Source organism: Nannobrachium achirus, assembly GCF_963921795.1.
Source record: "Nannobrachium achirus genome assembly, chromosome: 20".
Classification (NCBI taxonomy): Eukaryota; Metazoa; Chordata; class Actinopteri; order Myctophiformes; family Myctophidae; genus Nannobrachium; species Nannobrachium achirus.
In genome coordinates, this window is record NC_137827.1 from 27,762,877 (window position 1) to 27,785,376 (window position 22,500).

The 22,500-nt window shown below is 45.2% G+C and overlaps 1 protein-coding gene across 1 annotated transcript in view; it reads right to left on the reverse strand.

The window, feature by feature from the left end:
* msrab (methionine sulfoxide reductase Ab) overlaps positions 1-22,500 on the reverse strand; it is a 64,796-nt gene that overhangs the window by 13,180 nt on the left and 29,116 nt on the right. The window contains exon 5 of the mRNA XM_080750428.1: positions 6,349-6,455. Coding sequence (XP_080606554.1) covers positions 6,349-6,455 — 107 coding nt within the window. The remainder of the gene's footprint in view (positions 1-6,348; positions 6,456-22,500) is intronic.

The window sequence follows — 22,500 nt, forward strand, 5'->3', positions numbered from 1 at the left end:
TCTGTATTTCTCAGCAAAATGTCATGAAACAGTAACATCAAACTCATCGTTTTCACATCATCGGGCATACATTCCGCATGCTTTTGCCACACTAATAGAATCGATCTCTTCATGTCAGAATAATGGGATTTAGGTAGAAAATCTGCAAAGTTTCCCCTTTTAAAGATTATATTTGTTCTATTGTGTGCCCTCTCTCGCCATAGCGACACTTTGGAGGCAAAGCCACTCTGTCTCGGTCTACTCTGATGGTCCAAATCCTCCAAGCGCAAAATGAGAGCTGGTCGCAGCTTATCGCGAATTACGTGCTTGTTTTATTTTTTTCTTCTTTTTAAGCGACGGCGAGGTAATCGACCAACCCAGCTAGTGTAGCAATGAAGAGAGCCCAATTACAATACCCTCTTCAGAGGCACTAAGAGGAGATGCGATGCTTGGCTTTAAGAACCCTGGGGCTTCTCCTCAAGTCTTCCAGCCCCAAACCATCACCCCCGGCCCCCACCCTTCCACCCTTTTCTTCTCCTCTCCTCTGACCCCCCCCCCCCCCCCCCCCCCTGCTCATTAAGTGAGGATGCCTTATCAGAGGGTGCACTCGCCCCTCCAAGGCCCTGCACGTGTGTGTGTGTGTGTGTGTGTGTGTGTGTGTGTGTGTGTGTGTGTGTGTGTACTCGCGCATTCATGTACACACTGCATGATGTACATACACATAATATTTAGACGGGCTTGTTAAAAGCCATTGTTACACACGTACACACACACACACACACACACACACACACACACACACACACACACACACACACACACACACACACACACACACACACACACACACACACACACACACACACACACACACACACACACACAGTAAACGCCTCACTCCCCCACCTCCCCCATTCCTCCCATCCCCCTCTCTCTCTCCCTCTCTCTCTCTCTCTCTCCAAACCATAGCCCATCTCTAACCCAACCCCTTCCCCCATCATGCTCTCTCCTCCTAATCAACCCCCCCCCCCACCCCCCCCAACCCCCCCACACTGCTCTGGGGAGACACATTTCAGCAGAGAGAAAGATGGAGGAAGAGAGAGAGAGAGAGAGAGAGAGAGAGAGAGCTGTGAGTGCTCTCTCTCTCTCTCTCCTCTGCTGCCACAGCGGCTTGGCTACAGAAGCCTTTGATGTTCTGCAAATTTCAAATTTCATTATAGAGAACACCCCCCCCCCCCCCCACCCTCCGTGCTTAAACAAGCTTTTCTGCCTCACTCTTCTCTTCCCCTCCTCCTAAAGTTAAGAAACTGAAAGCCCTGCAGAAGACACTCTTCCAACGGGTTAATTATTCATCGGGCTGTGCGTGTATGCACGCGCGCACGTGTGTGTGTGTGTGTGTGTGTATACGGGAATGCCAGCGTGTGTACATTTAAGATAAATTGTCCCGTGAACCGGTTTGCGTGTTCAAATGAAAGTGCCGTTTGTCCAACTGTGTTCGCGTTGACTATGTGTGCGTCGAAGATGGACAATCATACGTATGTTATGTACACATACGTGTGTCTGTGTGTGCGCCCTAGTGTGTGCGTGTGTGTGTGTGCACGCACGTGCGCTTGCGCGTGTTTGCGTGTGTGTGACTCATAGGCTGCCAGTTGGGTGGAATCTGGGCTTTTCTTATCTGTGTGGTTGTCTTAGATCGCCTCCACCCACTCTTGTGTTGAGAGAGTATGTGTGTCGGCTTGAGAACACACTTCCTACTCTCCACAGAGACCACTGGCCTTTTAGAATGACACATCAACACACACACACGTGCACGCGCCGGTGCACACACACACACACACACACACACACACACACACACACACACACTCACTCACTCAAAACACGCACACTCTGCGGCACTGCCAAGCCAGCCATTTCTCTGTAGAGATGCCATTTTCAGCCAGGCGTTGTTGAGAGTCAGCATCATTGCGGCAAAGGCAACCATTTTGGGGCAGGAAGCTGCCATGTTGGTGCGGCGCACGTCAGCTGCTTTGAGGAGATATGTGTCCCAGTGGCCATCAGATGATACCAGGGTGCCAGTGGGGTGGTTGACAGATTGGTGTTGTCAGCAGGGTTGGTGGGGGTAGAGAGACACAGAGAGAGAGAGAGAGAGAGAGAGAAAGAGAGAGATAGTCAGAGAGACAGAGAGAGAATAGAATGAAACTGAAAAAGAGGGAATATGTTCGATAGAAGAATGGTTGCATGAGAGAGTGAAAGAGTGTGCTGTTAAATATGTATGTTTCTAAGTGCCCTGGTTCCTCTGAGAGTTCATATTTAAATGTGCCTGTATTCTCCCATTAATTCCTGTGTTTGTTTGTAAACGTGTGTGTGTGTGTGTGTGTGTGTGTGTGTGTGTGTGTGTGTGTGTGTGTGTGTGTGTCTGTGTGTGTGTGTGTGTGTGTGTACACTCGCGTGTGTTTTAGTGTGCCCGGCTTGTGCAGAACGAATTCACCAAGCCAATCCCTGGCATGGAGGTAAGATGGCTGATCATCATCACCACACGCACACACACACGCACGCACACACACACACACACACACACACACACACACACACTAAGTGCATACATTAGAGCAGTGGTTCAGTCAAGGGACTTTGGCAATGTAAACGTATGTTTTCTCATGCCAAAAAGCCCTCTGAATTGAAAATTGAATTGAATTGACTTTGTGGGGGGTGCCCGCTGGCCTACTGGTCCGGGCGCATACCACTTATAGCTGGAGAGGAACTGGTCAGAAATCATCAATTTCGTGCACTTGGTGAAAAGTTTTTGATTTTTGGAATGGTGTTAGGTATGGGTATAAATAAGGTTTTTAAAAACCATCGCATACAAGTTGGGCACGCCCCCTAGTGCTCTGTTTGCAATGAATCAAATATTAGATACATCAGTATATGGTTCAAACCCCAAATAATTGATGAAAGAGATTTTTCAATGGATTCTGTTACTATTGGGTATGATAAACAACATCTAACATATAATTTAGCGAATGTCTGTCTGAGAGAGTGTCTGTCTGTCACAGCGTTTCTCCTCAGTGGCTGGAGCAATTGATCTGAAATCGCATCACCAATAGCATATGAACACACCTGACATAACTGTGAAGCCCGTTTGTCACTTTCACAAATCATATGCTGTATATTAGCATTTTTATGGTGTATCTATATCTATTTAGCCTACAGTACCTTTTGTGACCACACATGTTAAGGGAGGGGCGCTGTTGTTCAGGCCATGCACAATCACACACAAACCCACACACACACACACACACACACGGGGGGGGGGGGGGGGGGGGGAGTGTGTGTGTGTGCGCGGGCGGGCGGGCCCTGTTACAGATGTTGTCCAAAAATCATGCAGATCGGTACACAGTATCTCTGTAGCCGTTAAATGGAACGGGTATTTCTTACATTGATGCTCCTACATATTATCATGCAAGCACCAGTTAAAGTTACTTTCCATCCCTCATATACTGTGTGCACAGTGCACATCCCATAACCCACCCACTGCACATCATTTCAGAGCTCATATCTTTGAACGGGTAAGGGCTAGTACTAAAAATTCAGGAAAAAATAACTACCGGAAAGGCACCATTTTCAAGATTTAATGTGTAAAAATTCATATAAAATATGCACTTGGTAACTAGCTTTTACATTTTGACATGGTGTTCGGTATGGGTATAAGGTTTTCAAAAACTATCGCAAACAAGTTGGGCTCACCCCCTAGTGGTCTACAATATACTGACCTATCTAATATCTGATTCATTGCAAACAGACCACTAGGGGGCAAGCTCAACTTGTTTGCGATGGTTTTTGAAAACCTTAAAACCATATCTAACACCATACCAAAACCAAAAACTCTTCATCAAGTGCAGATTTATTATGAATTTTTACACATTAAAACCCAGTCTATAGACATTTTCAGCTCCCGGCAGCCATCGTGGACGCCATCTTGAAAATGGTGCCTTTCCGGTAGTTATTTTTTCCTGAATTTTTAGTATGTTGTTTATCATACCCAATAGTAACAGAAACCATTGAAAAATCTCTTTCATCAATTATTTGGGGGTTGAACCATATACTGATGTATCTAATATTTGATTAATTGCAAACAGACCACTAGGGGGCGAGCCCAACTTGTTTGCGATGGTTTTTGAAAACCTTATACCCATACCTAACACCATACCAAAAATCAAAAACTTTTCACCAAGTGCACGAACTTTACCAGTTCCTCTCCAGCTATTAGGCATTGCCCCATAGGCATGCATGCCTGGTTTGCGTCGCCGGTACGATTCCCGATCCGGACGACCTTTGCAGACCTTTCCCCCCATTTCCTGTCAGTCTACTGTCCTATCAATAAAGGCATGACAAATCTTAAAAAAAGAAAATAAATTACTTTTTGGGTTCCTTTATGGGGGTCTAAATTGACCCTTACAAGTCTGTAACTCTGACAGCATACAAATGGATCCAAATGGACCCTAACGGGTCCATTTGGTTCCATTTGTATGCTGTCAGAGTTAAGGGGAGACCTTGAAACGTAAAAGTTTGTGGAAAAACTGCATTAGTGTGTGTGCATGAGTAACACATGGGTTATGATACTATTACGTGTGCATCTTGCCGTTCAGCAGGGGGTCCCCCTGTGTCAGCGAAGGGGGGCTGGGGTCGTCATCCGTTGAAACCGTGTCAGTCTGGGCTCTCTGATCTAATTGCCATCCACTCCCTCTCTTCCTCTCTTCCTCTCCATCTCTCCATCCAAGCCCCTCCCCCGACCCCTCCCTCCACTTTGGTCCCAGCTGCCTCGCTCACCTTTGACCCCGGCCCAAGGCCAAGGCTGGGGAGGTCGTCGTCACGGCAACCCCGCCGCCCCGTTGGCCCGTTGACTGCTGACCCCCGGGAACCATCAGTAACCGTGGCGATCCCCCCCATCCCACACACACACACACACACACACACACACACACACACACGCCAGCTCTCCTATGAATCCAATTAAGAGTAGGCGGAGCCGAATTCAATAAGACAGTTTGAGTGACAGACTGATGGACGGACGGGTGGAAGCAGGGATGGATGGATGGCTGGGTAGATTGACGGACTGACGGATGCAGGGAGAGATACAGAGAGGGACGCATGTGCCTTGTGCGTGGGGGGGGGGGGGGGGGGGGGGTCAGTTGGATGGCCTATTGACCCCTTTCCCCTTTGTCTTTTCCTCTGGAGAGATGGAAGCAGAGAAAAGACGGACAAGGCTATATACGTTGAATAAGAGGTAAATGGGGGTCAACAAAGCTGAGGTGGCTTGGCTTAACTAAATGGCCCCACGCTCAAAGGGGTCACCACTCCAGAGACTGGCCACTAAGTGCTACTTATTGTTATTTTATGCTCTACCTGGTTAAACAAAGGCCGGCGAGATCTCAAAGGAGCCCAAAACAATAAACCAAAAAAAAAAAAAACAAGCTTTTTCTTTGCTGAAAAAAATAAAACACTCATTTTCTATATCGTCTCTGTTGGGAGGAAGCTCAGGCCTTGTGGTTAGAGTGTCCGCCCTGAGACTGGGAGGCCGGGGGTTCGATCCCCGGCCGGGTCATACCAAAGACTATTGTGTGCTTGGCACTCAGCATCAGGAGTTGGATTGGGGGTCCCTGCAACATACTGTACTAGCGTCATGTCCAGGAGGTGTACTTGTACACCAACCTCATGCTACAGAAACAGGATATAGGCTCCTACCCTGTGGGCCTCATGGCTCGGCAAGACTTACTTCTGTTGTGTGGAAACCTCCCAGACTTTTCAGGATTCAAATTTGACAGCAGCAAAAGTAGAAGATCGACAAGCTCAAAACGTGAGAATGTGGATCTGCTACTTTTGATGATTTAGTGTGTCGCTGTAGTATGATCAAGTACGCCGTTAATTTATGAAAAAAAACACAAAAAGTTAGAATATGGAGATAAGAGGTTTCTGCCACTCATCCGATCGCCTTCACACTCGACACTGCACTTCCTTGCGCCCGAAGGAAGACACCTGCCACGTGTGTACTGTACTGTACTGTACATACACACAAACAAGAGATTCCTGGAATTTATAGAAATATCTTGTTTCATGTCGTTTGTGCATCTAAACACCATATACCATAGACATAGTCTTCTGCTGAAAACAACTGCCTGTGGTTGCAAACAACACGAAATGTTCACATCATTGTTTCATGTTCGGCAGGCAAGTAGACAACATATCATGGGCCACTTTTTAATATCTGTGTGTGTGTGTGTGTGTGTGTGTGTGTGTGTGTGTGTGTGTGTGTGTGTGTGTGTGTGTGTGTGTGTGCGCGTGCATGCGTGCGTGCGTGCGTGTTCTTACCTTCTGGTAGGACAACTTGCTCTTCAGAGCCATCTCCTGTTGAGCCAGGCTGGAGGTGTAGATGGTTGAGCGATACTGGGTACCAATGTCCGCATTCTGCTTCATACCTGGGCACGCGCACACACACGCGCACACGCACACGCACACACACACACACACACACACACACACACACACACACACACACACACACACACACAGAGAGACAAGAACAAAGACAAAGACACCTCATTAGATGAATTATCATTAGGGTTAAATAGCAGTACAATCAAACCTGACACATCACAATAATAAGAACCGGAAAACCGTTTTCACTCCCATGTCATCATCCAACATCTTGAATTCGGGAAAGCAAAGGATAGCCACTGGGTTCCCGCTTTTGGTAGAGACGGGATCTGCGTGTGTGTGAGTGTGTGTGTGAGTGTGTGTGCGCGTGTGCGCGCGCGCAAGCTCACATGGGTGCACGTAATGCAACTCTGAGGGTGTACAAATGTAACCAAATTGGTGCCGATGGGGTCCGTTTGGTTACATCTTGCACTCTCTCAGAGTTGAATGAACACTGAGGATGTGTTACTGCGTGCTGTCAGCGCTTTCATCAGCTTTGCATCAGTGTGGCTTTGGAAGGGGCCCAGGTCTTACAGTGTGTGTGTGTGTGTGTGTGTGTGTGTGTGTGTGTGTGTGTGTGTGTGTGTGTGTGTGTGTGTGTGTGTGCGCGCGTTGATTATGGGGACGCCCGTATCTCTGCAGCATGCGTTTCAGATGCCACCAATCCTGAGGAGATCTGGCATCTGCGGGCTTCGCCGTGGCAAACCCCTGCTTATTTATACATGCTTGCTTGTGCGTGGGTGTCGCGCACGGAACATGGCCGAACTACAAGCCGATCTACAAGCCCCACAACGCGTCGCGCTGTGACGCGTTGTGGGCTTGTAGATCGTCTATGTTCCGTGCGCGACACAGGCACGCAACCAAGCATAAATCCAAGCATAACCCACTTCCATTTTGTCTCCCTCTCACACCACCCCTCCTTTGTTTCTTCGATTTTTGCGGAGCTCTAATCTTTCCGTCCTTCTCCTCCTCAAATCCTTGATCTTCTCTCTTTTCTTTTCTTTTCTTTTCTCTCTTCGCTCTCCCTCCCCCCCCGGTTCTCATCACCCTATCTTCCACCTTTTTTACAGAGGCTTCCTCCGTGTTCCCCTTCGGGAGATGTAATCTTCTCTTGATGTCAGTCTCATTATGAATGCTACTGTTTCATGAATGTTTGCTGTTTTTTATTTGAATGTTTTTTATTTAGGGGGTCATTACATGAGGTCGATTTTTTTGTAGACGATAGTTTTTACTATTGATTCGGCCATTTTGACACACGGAGACGCGGTTTCATGACCCTAACCGATACTTTAACGAATTCGGCTCTGAAAGTGCATTTCTGCGGTTTCGCATCAGTTTCGCAACGGTGTAATATCGGAATTCGGCCGTGAGGGAGAGTGCGATGATGTCATAGCACCCCCTCCTCTGCTCCCCTTCCCCTGCTGCATATAAGTGTCAGTCTGTCAGACTAACCGAAAATGTATTATTATTATTTGTGTTGTTGTAGGCCTAATTAAAACCCAGAAAATAGCCCAGTGATCTATTAGCACAAACCTCATTTGAAAAATGTCAGGAGTAGTCTATATGAAAGCCTTTTAAAAATGTCTAATTACGCACAAGTCGTCGCACCTGGGCTGGTACCCTAGCTGGCCTGTCGGAGTTGCAACAGCTCTCCTCTCCGCAAAGTTAAATTAAACCATTAGGCTATGGTATTCCATTCTAAGCAAAGCTATGATTAATGACTATTTTGCGTCCCCCTTTTTCAACTTCTCACCAAAAAATACTGGATTAATTCTTCATGCACCGCGCCACATCACAGACGCAGCGGACTTCAGGTAATGAGTGAGTTATTGTAATATGCTGAGTCTTGCTGGCTGACAGACAGACAGACAGACAGACAGACAGACAGACAGACAGACAGACAGAATAAACATAACTGTCCAGTCAGTCAGAGACCATCACAAAAACTTCCTCCATATCCTCGCTCCCTCTCCTCCAGTCAAAGAAATCATGTCGCTTTTTCTCTCCAGTGCGTCTAGCCTCCTCTTAAGGCACGCATGTTGCTTGTTGGTGTTTCACTTCACCTCGCTAAAAACCTCCTTTTGCGGGACTCATTGAATATGCGAACAGATGATAATAATATGGATTTGGGAGCATAGCCTAATTACAAAGCATGTCTCATTAAAAACAATATAGGCCTATATTTTATAGTTGAAGGGTAAATACACAGTATAGGCCTATGTAGGCTGGGAACATGACACATTTTGCTTGAATTCATGCGTTGTCAACTTGTAGTATAAACACAGAAAAACGAACCAACAACAAGGTGTAAACGCGACGTTTTTTGGGTAATAAATCCAAAACGAGACCGGCAGCGTTTCCAATCGTCCTGGTATAAAGACCCCCTTAGTTTCTCTCTCTGTCTTCGCTGACTCTCTCCTGTCTGTGCCATTTCTCTCCACTCCTCCCCATCCGTGGTGGACAAAGTATAATATACTCAAGTGAATGCTCATCAAGAGTACAAAGTATGTTTTCAGAAATGGTCAGAAATTACAAAATAACACCTACAACGACCTAGAAGCTCACAACGCGCCACAGAGGCCATTTTCACAATATTTGTAATAGGGCTTAAGTGGTGGGCCCAAGAGTCCCTTCCTAGAAATGTGCTCAAAAGTACAGTAAGTATTTCTATTTAAAATGTAGTGGAGTGAAAGTCTTCTGCTTGTAAAGAAATGCTAAAACAAGTACTCCAAAAATGACCTACATGTACTGTATGTACAGTACTCAAGTAAATATACTTGATCTTTAATGCAAGGGTTTTCAAGAGGGAGTACGGGACCCCTAGGGGGTCCTCAGAGTTACTATAGGGGGTCCTCCAAATCATAGAAACTTTTTTCTCCTTTTTTATATTAACCACTTGAACCCTAGTGTCCTTATTCTGAGAACTTTTGCCAAAAATAACCGATCTACAAGCTCACAACGCCTCTTTGGCAAAGAGGCTTGGTGTAGAGGGGAAAAAGAGCAGACTAAGTACGTAGTGAAAGGTGAACTTTATTACGTATTGACAGTTCAAGTGGTTAAATATCAGAAAACCCACATTAACATGAATCCAAAATACACTGATGATGATTGTGCTGTCAAACAATCAAACTATATGGAATCTATGAACAGGTTGTGGGGGTCCCTGCTTCATCTCTCTCTCGACTAAGGGGTCCTTGGCCTGAAAACGTTGAAGACCCCTGTGTTACTGTCCACCACAGCTCCCCATTTCCACACTCAGTACTGGACGTCAGCCATGTTGCCCCCCAGCTTTGCGGTTTAGGGGAGATGGCTGATGTCGGGCTCTTCATCAAAGGCCACCAAGCCGCTCCCCTATTGGTTGACCACTTGAGCCTTTTATCTGATAGGCTGACCGGACTGAGGTGCTGCAGCTCTGCTGTTATACAGGAACTTCCTGTCTGACCTGAAACAGCCAATCTACAAGCTACAAGCCGATCTACAAGCACACAACGCCTCGCACCACACACAACGCCTCGCGGTGCGAGGCGTTGTGTGCTCGTAGATCTGCTGTTTTCACTACTTTCACAAAGGCAACGGCCTTGTACGATGAAGCAGGGCTTTGCTCTGCGAAAGAACGTACACATTTGAAACTTGGAGATACAAGGTTTCCACCCGTCAACGACGATTACCTACTGACTGTAAATTATGTTTCTCCTTACAAAATTAAAGAATTTCTCCTACATAAAAGCAAATAGGCGAAGACAAGCGGGAGAAGGCTTTCCCACCACAAAGGCGCAGGTGGTGAGAGTGAGAGAGACACGCGGAGGATCACAGAACCGACACGAGACGGACACCCACGGCGACCGATAGTCAACTCCAAAACAAAGACAATTAGGACAGAGATCCATCCATCATTAGGAGAGAACCCACTCACTCCCTGATCAAAACATCAACACAATCCAAACACCAGTCTTCCCTTTTGATTGTACAGCCTCCAAAACACATCCCCCAAATGCATCCCACCCCCAAAGCAGTACAGCGGCCGCGAATACCACCCAAAAAAACTCATTCTCTCTCTTTCTCTCTCGTTCTCTCTCTCTCTCTTCTCTCTCTCTCTCTCTCTCTCCATTTTTAACGGCCCGTTCGTTTTTTCTCCATCCATCAAAGGCGGCAGTAATTATTAATGAGAGCCTCCCCTGTTATCTCTGCATTATGCATGAGAGCCTTGCCTCTGAAAGCAGAGAGGCTAATGGGGGGTGCAGAGGAAGGGGAGGGGCCAAGGGTCACATGCGCACACATATATATATATATATATGGGTGTGTGTGGGTGTGTGCGGCTGTGCGCGTACGTGCACTGCGACCCGTTACGCCCACAGAGCCAAAAATATTAATTAATTGCACATCCCCTCCCCAAAATAGAAAAAGTAGGCCCTCCAACCAAAGTGAAAGCCAAAAATCAACCAGCCAAACTGTGTGTGTGTGTGTGTGTGTGTGTGTGTGTATGGGGGGGGGGGGGGGGGAATCTTACCTCTCCAGGGAAATAGCTACTCTTTCCAACTGACAAACACACCCACACACACCGTAAGAAACACACACGTACACACACTTTCTCTTTTTTGGTAGTTGTGTTCAAACCCCCGGAGATTTCCGGCAACCGAGTAAAAAATCTCTTCCGGCGTTTACACACACACACACACACACACACACACACACACACGCACATACCGCCTCGCCAGGCTTGTCCCTGCTGGCTATTGGGGATAAAAGACGGATATTCTTTGACTTCCTATTTTCTCTTCCTTCCATCGCTTCCATCCTTCCATTGCACTTGCTCAGATTGTTGTACTGTAGCTCCTTCTTATTCGCCCCTCTTCGTTTTATCAGAAATGCTCTTGCCTCAGCCTTTTTTCCTCTCTTTCGACACACGCGCAAGTACATGGCTTTGTACACAGAATGCAGATGTGTGTACGTACAGTAAATACATATCTATGGCCTAATCTTCCAGCCTGATTTGTATTTGGTACTGTAAGTGGGTCACAGAAAACAACAGAAAGCTACTAGCTCACGAGTCGCAGCACGATGCTTGTATATCGGCCATTTTTGGTGCACTATCAGTGCTTATGAAAGCTTTTTTCATCAAGGAAACCTCAAATTAGGCCACGGACCCCCATTTGAAAAGATTTAGCGCCAGGGATCCCTATAAAAGAAAATATTTCAGGATTTGTCCACATTTTTCATAAAAAACTAATGGGACCGTACCTATGTTCCCCAGGTTCTATGTTCCCCAGGTTCTATGTTCCCCACTTACCACCTAAACCTAACAACCCTAACCCTAACCTCAGTAAAACTAATGCTGGTTAACCTGTGGGGAACATAGAACCTGGGGAACATAGGGAAGGATGGACCCCAAACTAACTAACTAACTAACTAAAAGTTCACAACACGTTGCAGTGTGATGCGTTGTGAACATATAGAGAAAGTTTTAAATAAAATAGGGCTTAAGTGTTTAAACTATATTCCTCATTTTGCTGGAGCCGCCCTCAAGGACGCCTGGGGGTCCCCGGACCCCACTTTGAGAACCACCAAGTTCTTAACTAGAGGCCCTGCTCCGCAGCCAGATCTGTGTTTCTTTCAGTTGCAGGCATAAAACGGGGATGAAACCGTTAAGGAGGTAATCAGATTAAAAGGGATGGCGGCTGCTATGAAAAGACTGGGGAGGAGAGAGGGAGGGAGGTGGGGGGTGGTAACTGTACCACGGTATGCTTTAAGCGCGTGACTCTTTGAGCCCCGCCCACCTCTCCTGACGCCGTGGCCTGACCCCGGCTTAGTCTCTGTCGGCATCTTTACACAACGATCCTTCATCCTTTAACCCGTTCAGAACGGGTACAGAGTATTGTGTATTATTATTTTATGCTTTAACTATTGAAAAATAGCAGATATACAAGCTCACAGCGCGGCACCGAGTGCCGCGCTGTGAGCTTGTAGATCTGCTATTTTTGAAAAATCGTGAAAATTTGAATTTTGACCCGATTCTATAAGTGTCTTTTGAATCCTTCATGTTTCTATGTCAGTGGTTCTCAAACTTTTGCATGTGAAGGACCCCCAAAATGATATTTATTTGGCCAGTTCCAGGGACCACCCAGAAGCAAAATTTGAGTTACGTGAGACGTTCGCTTTGAAAATAGATATATTCAAAGATCTTCACACATTTTCACGACTTTTCAAAAATAGCAGATCTGCAAGCTCGCAGCGCGGCACTCGGTGCCGCGCTGTGAGCTTGTATATCTGCTATTTTTCAACAGTTAAAGCATTCAATAATCCTGGGCCTAAATGGGTTAACAAGTGTAAGTGTGCCAGATTAGCCTCACCTAGTGTCCACCTCTTCATGGACTGTCCCCCCGTTGACCACTTAAACCCTAGCATCCGCATTCTGGTCGACGAGCTCTTAACGCGTCGCAGACCTCTTTTTTTTCTCCTCCATTTGGTGTAGATGGAAAAAAGGTTGACCAAGGACAGACCCCTGGGGTACCCTGGTCGACCAAGTATAAAGGTTTTACTTTTAACCCAGGGGTCTTCAACCCCCGCAACCTTTTCGTAGATTCCATATAGTTGCATTGTTTGACAGCACGATCATCAGTGTTTTTTGGATTCATGTCAATTTGAGTTTTCAGATATTTAACCACTTGAACCGTCAATACTTAATAAACTTGACCTTTCACTCTGTACTTGGTCTGCTCTTTTTCCCCTCTGCACCAAACCTCTTTGCCAAAATTAGCCGATCTACAAGCTCACAACGCCTCGTGTTGTGATCTTGTAGATCTGCTATTTTTGGCTAAAGTTCTCAGAATATGGATGCTTGGTTAATATAGAAAAGGTTAAGTGGTTGAAAGTACATTGGAACAGATGTGAAAGTGGGCGGGGCCAGCCACGTAGCACCAACGCCCCTGGGTTTGAATCCCCAGCTTTCTCTCTCACTACTGTCCTATATATCAGTATAAATAATTACACTTGCCATAAAAAAATAATTTTACTAAATTTAAAGGACAAGAAAGACATGTTAATTATAGAAAAGCAATTATGACATCGCCAAGAAAGAAGTACCAAAGCCTTCCACAATCAAGCCAGTGTCATCAGCATCATTATGTATTTCTATAAATTTTTTGAATTATATAGCATAGCTATACAATATTGGACTTTTCACATGGTTTTGATTAGGGCTAAACTCTAATGTGAATGTTGAGTTATTGCATTTGGTGGTTTGCTCTGATTACACTTTGGCAATTCACATTTAGCCGACACTCTTAATTCAGAGTAAATTGCATTGAGTGCAACAAAATAATTCAATAATTAATTAGATACATTGGTGTTTATGCTGGCGCTGTTTCTGCACCCAGATAATCCTCCAAATCAAATGAGAACACACTGTGTATGCTGACAAATCTCTCCTTGGACCGTCTTTCATGTGTTCTGTATTTCCCCTGTCTGTCCGCTGTCCTGTCAGAGGAGACACGCACCGGCACTCGCTGCAGTACTACATGCTTCACATTCAAGACACAGAGACAGGGGTGTCACAAGGGGGGGAAAGTGGGACTGAGTTACTAGGGCCCAAGAAGGTGGAGGGGCCTTAATTATTTTATACTTTAGCTATTGAAAAATAGCAGACATACAAGCTCACAGCGCGGCACCGAGTGCCGCGCTGCGAGCTTGTAGGTCTGCTATTTTTGAAAAGTCGTGAAAATGTGTGCAAATCGATGAATATATGTATTTTTTTAAGCAAACTGTTGTGACTCAAATTTTGATTCTGGACTGGAACTCAATATTTTGAGATGGGGGTTCGTGGTCAAATACATATCATTTTGGGGGTCCTTCACATGAAAAGGTTTGAGCACCACTGACATGGAAACATAGGTTTTTTTAAAAACCTTAGAAGGATTTGAAATATTCAAAGACTTGATTCAAAGACAAATTTTCAAGATTTTTCAAAAATAGCAGATCTACAAGCTCGCAGCGCGGCACTCGGTGCCTCGCTGTGAGCTTGTATATCTGCTATTTTTCAATAGTTAAAGCACAAAATAATGAGTAATAATGCGTTCCCAGTCTAAATGGGTTAAACCCCTACCCAGGGCCCAGAATTTGGTGCGACACCCCTGCAGAGAGACAGAGACAAAGGGAGACAGAGACATAGAGAGAGAGACATAGAGAGACATAGAGAGAGAGAGAGAGGCAGAGAGAGGCAGAGAAAGAGCGAGAGAGGTGCATGATGCCCAATTCCTGCTACCTGGCAATAGGGATGGAACGATAATCTTTATGATAGTTTATCGCGATAAAAAACACTCACAATAATCATATTGTGGAGATATTAATGTATCATGAAATTAACCTCCATCATGCACTGGGATCAATTCACCCGGTACCATTTAAACCCTCTATAATTGGTAAAACGTACCTATAATATACATACTTGATAGTCTTTTATTCACTCTCTACCAAATCTCTTTGCCAAAGAATAGCCGATCTACAAGCTCACAATGCGTCCGGGATATTTTGATTATGCCGATAATATAATAAAATCGCAATTTATTTGGTCACAATAATCGTGACGTGACATTTTTATATCGTCCCATCCCTACCTCACAATTGCTATTGGTATATATATATGTACTGTACTGTATATACAGTGTGTATCTTTCCGTTATCCTGATATACACAGTGAAATCCTGTGTCAATTCATCCATATACAGTAACACAGAGAGTGTACAAATAGACCGTTTGATAGCCGCCGTGCACTCTCAGCCAGGCCTGCACAGTTACATCAGCCATCTCCATTATTTTCTATTATTCCGTCTACTCTGAAGCGGTGCAGGGAAAGTGTAAAAAGACACACGCACACGGAAAACCACTAACCATGATCAAGCAAGTAGGGCTGTGCTCGGTCTTTCCTCTCTGTGTGTGTGTGTGTGTGTGTGTGTGTGTGTGTGTGTGATTATCCCATTTAGGCCTAGGCATATTGACTGCTTTAACTAATGAAAAATAGCAGATATACAAGCTCACAGTGCGGCACCCAGTGCCGCGCTGCGAGCTTGTAGATCTGCTATTTTTGAAAAAGTCGTGAAAATATGTGCAAATCTTTGAATGTATTTTCAAAGCGAACGTTATAGTAACTCAAATTTACTTCTGGGGGGTCCCTGGAAATAAATATTTTGAGATGGGGGTCCGTGGCCAAATATATATAATTTTGGGGGTCCTTCACATGAAAAGGTTTGAGAACCACTGACATAGTAGTCTCTAAAGAACAGACTAACTGAGCTCCAGTTGAGTGAAAAGGACCTTTTCTTTGACGATGGCTATAGCCAGATTGCTGACATAGAAACATAGGTTTTTCCAAAAAAAAACTTAGAAGGATTCAAAAGACACTTATAGAATCGGGTCAAAATTCTAATTTTCACGATTTTCCAAAAAATTGCAGATCTACAAGCTCGCAGCGCGGCACTCGGTGCCGCGCTGTGAGCTTGTATATCTGCTATTTTTCAACAGTTAAAGCATAAAATAATGAAACACAAATTGTGTACCCGTTCTAAATGGGTTATACTGAGGGTTGTAGCGTGCCCCGCGGTCCCGCTACTACTGTGTGCGTGCCAGCGCAGTCCTCTCCTCCACTCCCCTCTCTCTCTCTCAGCTGCTATTTTTGCCCTGTTCTTATGTAAGCTGCTCCTGACGCGCTGGAAACAGGCAGAGCAGGGAGCTGGGATCAACCTCGCTGGACACACACACACACACACATACGAGCGAGCGCGCGCAAACACACACACAAACGCACGTGCACGCACACACAAATACAAGCACGGCATGACCACATATATACACACACATACAATCAATCACACGCACGCACGCACGCACGCACACACACACACACACACACACACACACACACACACACACACACACACACACACACACACACACACACACACACACACACACACACACACACACACACACACACACACACACACACACACACACACACACACACACACGCACACCTATGCAAGTCCATCTAAATATATACCATTATTACTATTATTATTTGCTATTAATGTAAATAAATGACACACACACTGCCCAATTTGCTTTCAGACGCTAACACTTGGATGTGTATGTGCTTGTGCACACTTCTATGAGTAATTTAAACGCGTACTGTATATCGTCACTGTCGGGCAGAAACCTTGTATCTCCAAGTTTCAAATTTGTACGTTTTCTTTCGTAAAGTAAAGCCCTGCTTCATCATACGAGACCGTCGCACACAAAACGAGTGAAAACAGCAGATCTACAAGCACACAACGCCTCGCGGCACGAGGCGTTGTGTGCTTGTAGATCGGCTATTTTCACTAGCTGAAATCATTTTTAAGACGATAAATACAAAACAAACGGTTTTGGACATACAAGGTTTCCACCCGTCTACGGACGACATGCATGTGTTAAGCGTGTGCGGGTTTGTATGTGCAGAGCGCGTAGGCTTCTCCGCGCTGCAGCAGCAGCAGCAGCAGCAGCAGCACCGTGACATTGTGGTCGACATTCCCCCGGTTTGTCAACTCAAGATATTGCTCCGGTCAGCGCCGCCTGTCAGTGACGTAATCATTAAGAAAATGGCCAACATTTATAACGGTTACGCCGCCACCTTGCTCAGCGAAACCCAGCCGCGCTTTGAGGTAAGACAATTTAATTACCAGAGCGATTACGCTGTATGTGTCCTTCCTAAATAGAACTGATTCATGAGGCAAACGTTGCCCCTCATATAATAAGTATCATCCACTGGCTGTTGCTCGATAATTCAAAGAATATGAAAAAAGGTCACATCCCCTGCAACGGTCACTCACAATGGAACATTGAATAACCTCGGTAGTATTCTGTGGCCAGTTCAATTTACGGGGCAGACAACTTTTCAGCAATAACCACGCAGACTGTATCAGATTCTGCAAAATATCATGTCCTTTAGGAATAGAAATTGTAGCCAGTTGTGATGTCAACTCAATTCCCCCAGCATTCAAATCACAATTTTCGACACCCTGAAAGAGCTGCGGATGTTTAGCCTGCCTGTGTTTGTGCACGCGTGTGTGTGTGTGTGTGTGTGTGTGTGTGTGTGTGTGTGTGTGTGTGTGTGTGTGTGTGTGTGTGTGTGTGTGTGTGTGTGTTCCAACAGACATTATTATTCAAACTGTGGAGTCTGGGGTCTCTGTCTCTAATCAACCTGCAGCTCAGGTTGGGGCCTAACCCTGCTATAGTATAATTGGTTCTCAAACTTGGGGTCGGGATCCCCAAATAATTTGGGGATTATTTTGTGGGGTCCCCAGATGATTAGCTTAATGTCATTTTCTTTTTCTCACCCAACAGTAAACAAACCAATACACAGTATAATAATTTACAGAGTGACAATTTAAGGACTTTCAAGACCGTTTTAATACCAAACATAAGTCAAATATAAGCGAGAGGCAAAAATTGTGAAAATAGCCGATCTGCATGCTCACAACGCCTCACAACGCAAGGCGTTGTGAACATGTAGATTGGCTATTTTCACAATATTTATCTGTAGAACCGGGTCACATTAAATGTAATACCTACAATTCCGAATGCTTGTCAGGGTGGGGGTCCCCAGTTCAAATATGTTTATCTTGGGGGTCACGGCCTAAGAAGGTTTGAGAACCACTGGTATAATCCATTTGACTCTCTGCTTCCCTATTTGCCTCGTTCCCTCACTTTGCCTCCTCTTCTCTTCCATTTCACTTGGCCTATATACAGTAGTCCTTCCTTTCCACACATCCATCCCTCCACAACGCATGCATGTGCTCATGGACATGTACACATAATACATGCAGAAGTACACAAAAGCCTGAGGATTTAGGCCAACGCATGCAAATCGTCTCTCCCAAATGCACGCACAAAGACACACTAAAACGTAACCATTTAAGCCTCATTTTATACGTGGTCGCATGGCGGCGTCTAGGGATGGGACGATATGAAAATTTCATATCACGATTATTGTGACAAAGGAAATCGCGATTTACGATATTATCGCGATAATCAAAATCCATTATCTTGGGGCTGAACATTTTCTCCCCCCAAAAATAGCAGATCTACAAGCTCACAACTCATCACGGCGCATTGTGAGCTTGTAGATCGTCAATTTTTTGGCAAAGACATTTGATAGAGAGTGAAAAAAGACTGTATCAAGTACGTATATTATAGATACCAATTATAGAGGGTATAAGTGGTACCGGATATGCAGCTCGGCAAATAAAAGGTGAATTGATCCCAGTGCATGACGGAGGACGATATCACGATACATTCAATCTTCACGATAAGATTATCGCAAGTGTTTTTTATCATGATAAACGATAATATCGCGTATCGTCCCATCCCTAGCGGTGTCACCCAAAATAAGCAAAAAATAACAAAGATTCTACTGCACCGGACAAACTTACAATGACGCGTTGTGACACGCTTGTAGATCTGCTGCTTTTGCTATTTTGGACAAATTGTGCGAACATTTTTGCAAAATTGTGAGAAATTGCTCGCCTAATGACACGGCCCAAAACACGGGACGCCAGGGTGAAAAGCGTCCGAGATCATTGGACGTGTATGCGCAGACACACAGAAAAACCCACCCCCCCACCCGACATGCACACACGCGCCACACGCCACGCGCCACGCAATCTCCATAAATTAGAGCTGTCAGCGTGTGTGAGGGTGTAATAAGTGACACCTGGTAATGGGCATGCCATTCTCAGCCAACCGAAAAGCACCAAAAAAAAGGGGGCTGGGAGGGAGGAAGGGTGACGGGGGGGTGCAGGGGTCCAAAGGTGAAGGGTCAAGGTCACCTCCTAAGGGGGTCGCCTTTAGATAGGAGGGGTGCCCCTAAAATGAGGGATGTGGTGACACTGGTGGGGGGGGGACATGAGGGGGACATTGGGGGGTACCCCAAGAGGGAATTGGCGTGTGCCTGAAGCCAGCTGGGCTGATGATATTATATGAAGGAATATTCATGTTCATTTGTTCGGCTGTCAAGAGACGAGACGGCCACTAGCACGACCTATCAGATGAAGACAGAACAAACTATATGTCTCTTTTCTTTCCTTTGTATGTATGTATGTGTGTGTGTGTGTGTGTGTGTGTGTGTGTGTGTGTGTGTGTGTGTGTGTGTGTGTGTGTGTGTGTGCGTGTGTGTGTGTGTATGTATGTATGTATGTGTGTGCCCGCACCGAATACAATTCATGCTGCCACTGAATTCGTTGCTCAGTCAGATAATAGGCCCAAAAAAAACGTTACTTTTCAGAAAATGGAAAAGATAACCTGTGTTGCAACTTGCAATGCATCCAAATCTAGTTATTATTTAGTCACAGGCTCTTATAAATACTTTCCGTTGGTTAAATATTTAAAAAACACTTTCACTTAAAAATGTTATGATAGCAGATCTACAAGTTCAGAATGTGTCACAACATGACGCATTGAGAGCTTGTAGATCGGCTATTTTAGCCACTTTTGGGCGCCACTTTTGGACTGTTGTACGACAGAGTAGGGTATTCATTTATGAAGAAAAAGAAACCCCCCAAAGAACTGTTAAATGTAGCGATACAAGGTATCTCAACCCTAACAACCCCACAGCAATGAATTGCTGTTTTGACATATCATCATACACTGAATGAAGAAGACATGTTATGTCAGACTCATTTTGTGTACTGTAGGTACATAGTATTTTAAGAAGTGGGTTTATCTGTCACTCACTCGTACAAGAACAAGAGGTGACATGATGGTGTGTTTTGCTCTGTATAGACTGCACTGCACGTGAGACACCAAATAGACAAAAAGTACAAAAGATAAGTAAAAAGATAAGCGGTGAGAACCTTTTAGCAGCAATGGGGAGTGAGAGAGTGTACAGAGTATCGTTGTCATCTGGGGGAAACCTTGCATGTCCAAATTTGTATTTATCATTTTATAAATTATTTTAAAGGAGCTATAGTCAAGTTTTTCTTGAAAAACGGAAGCTAAAATAAAAAATAATGCTTCGAAAATATTTTATAAAAAAGATTACGCTTCATATATGTGTTAAAATAATCATTTTGGCCATTGTCAGACCGACTTTGTTTATATCCCTTATCAATCCATATAAAAGAATAGGAGAGGGATATAAACAAAGTCAGTCTGACAATGGCCAAAATGATTATTTTATCATTATTTTACGCTTTTTGTGGTCATTTTCGAATAGAAACACATATATGAAGCTTAATCTTTTTTATAAAATTTTCGAAAAACATTATTTTTATTTTAGCGTCCGTTTTTCAAGAAAAGGTTGACTATAGCTCCTTTAACTAGTGAAAATAGCCGATCAACAAGCAAATGTAGATGCTTGTAGATGTGCTATTTTCACTCGTTTTGTGAGACAGTCTTGTGTGATGAAGCAGGGCTTTACTTCGCGAAAAGACATACAAATTTGAAACTCGGAGATACAAGGTTTCTGCCCGACAGGGACGATATGAAGGGGGAAAGATTTACAGTGAAAGTACAATTATGTGCAAATAAAATTGTTGAAGAAGTTCCACTTATCACCAAATAGCACAAAATACAGTATGGCTGTATCATAAGACATATGCTGTGATGTTTGTATCTGCAGATATAGAAGCATGTAATTAGGTTTGTTTTTGTATCTTATGGCTTTAAAAGAAAACCTATCCAACATTGCCGTTGCTTTGTCAATCTAGCCACATCCAGCCTATAACATCAAGCACGTGCACGCGACGTCTGTGCACGCGTGTTATCAACCGAGGACAGACCCTCGGCGGCGGCCATTTTAGGTGTGCGCTTGCCTGCCTTTGCGCGCGCGAGCACGCACGTGCCGGCGTATACGCCTCTCTGATGCCTGTTCACTGACGCAGCATCAGCAACCTACGCCATAAATACTGCATGGACTCAAAAAAGAGAGAGAGAGAGAGAGAGAGAGAGGGAGAGGGAGAGGGAGAGGGAGAGGAGAGGGAGAGGAGAGGAGAGGAGAGGAGAGGAGAGGAGAGGAGAGGAGAGGAGAGGAGAGGAGAGGAAACAAAGACGAAGGGGGGGAAACCTAGGTTGTTAGGATGAAGGAGGGAGGGGGAAGGGAGGAGGAGGAGAGAGGGGGAAGGGAGGATGAGGAAGAGAAGAGGAGAGGAGAGGGGAGGAGAGAATGACTAAGAGATAAAAGAGGAGCGAATGCATGCGAGTCCGTGTGTGTGCGTGCGCGTGTGTGTGTGTGTGTGTGTGTGTGTGTGAGAGCGAGTAGCGCACGTGTGCGTGCGTGCGTGCGGCGAGGGGATGGCCTGGGGGAGCGGGCGGTCGACTCACAGAGTTGCTCTGCGGATGTGCTGACAGGCGCTGGGCCTCTCTCTCTCTCCGACCAGGGGCGTCACAAGGGGGGGGGAGTGGGACTGAGTTACTAGGGCCCCAAGGTGGGCTATTTTTTGGGAAAAGTCGTGAAAATGTGTGCAAATCTCTGATTGTGTGTATTTTATTAAGCGAACATTTGTAATTCAAATTTTGCTCCTGGGGGGGGGGGGGGGGGGGGGGCCCTGGAACTAAATATTTAGAGAGGGGGGTCCGTGGCCAAATGCATATCATTTTGGGGGTCCTTCAAATGAAAAGGTTTGAGCACCACTGACATAGAAATAGGTCTTTCAAAAAAAACCTTAGAAGAATTTGAAATATCCAAAAGACTTGCACAAAGTTTAGAGATTTTTCAAAAATAGCAGATCTACAAAGTGCTGCGCTGTGAGCTTGTATATCTTCTATTTTTCAACAGTTAAAGCACAAAATAATACGTTCCCCAGTCTAAATGGGTTAAACCCCCCTTCCCCCTATGAAGAACAGTCCAGGGGGGCCCGCAGTGAATCCTTGTACCCATGCAGGGCCCAGAATTTGGTGCGACACCCCTGCTCTGACTCTCTCCATCTCTCTCTCTCCCTCTCTCTCACATACTCTCTCTCTCGCTCGCTCCCCCGCCAAAAAAAAAGGGTACGCGGGTGAAACAGGGGTGAAAGGGAAAGA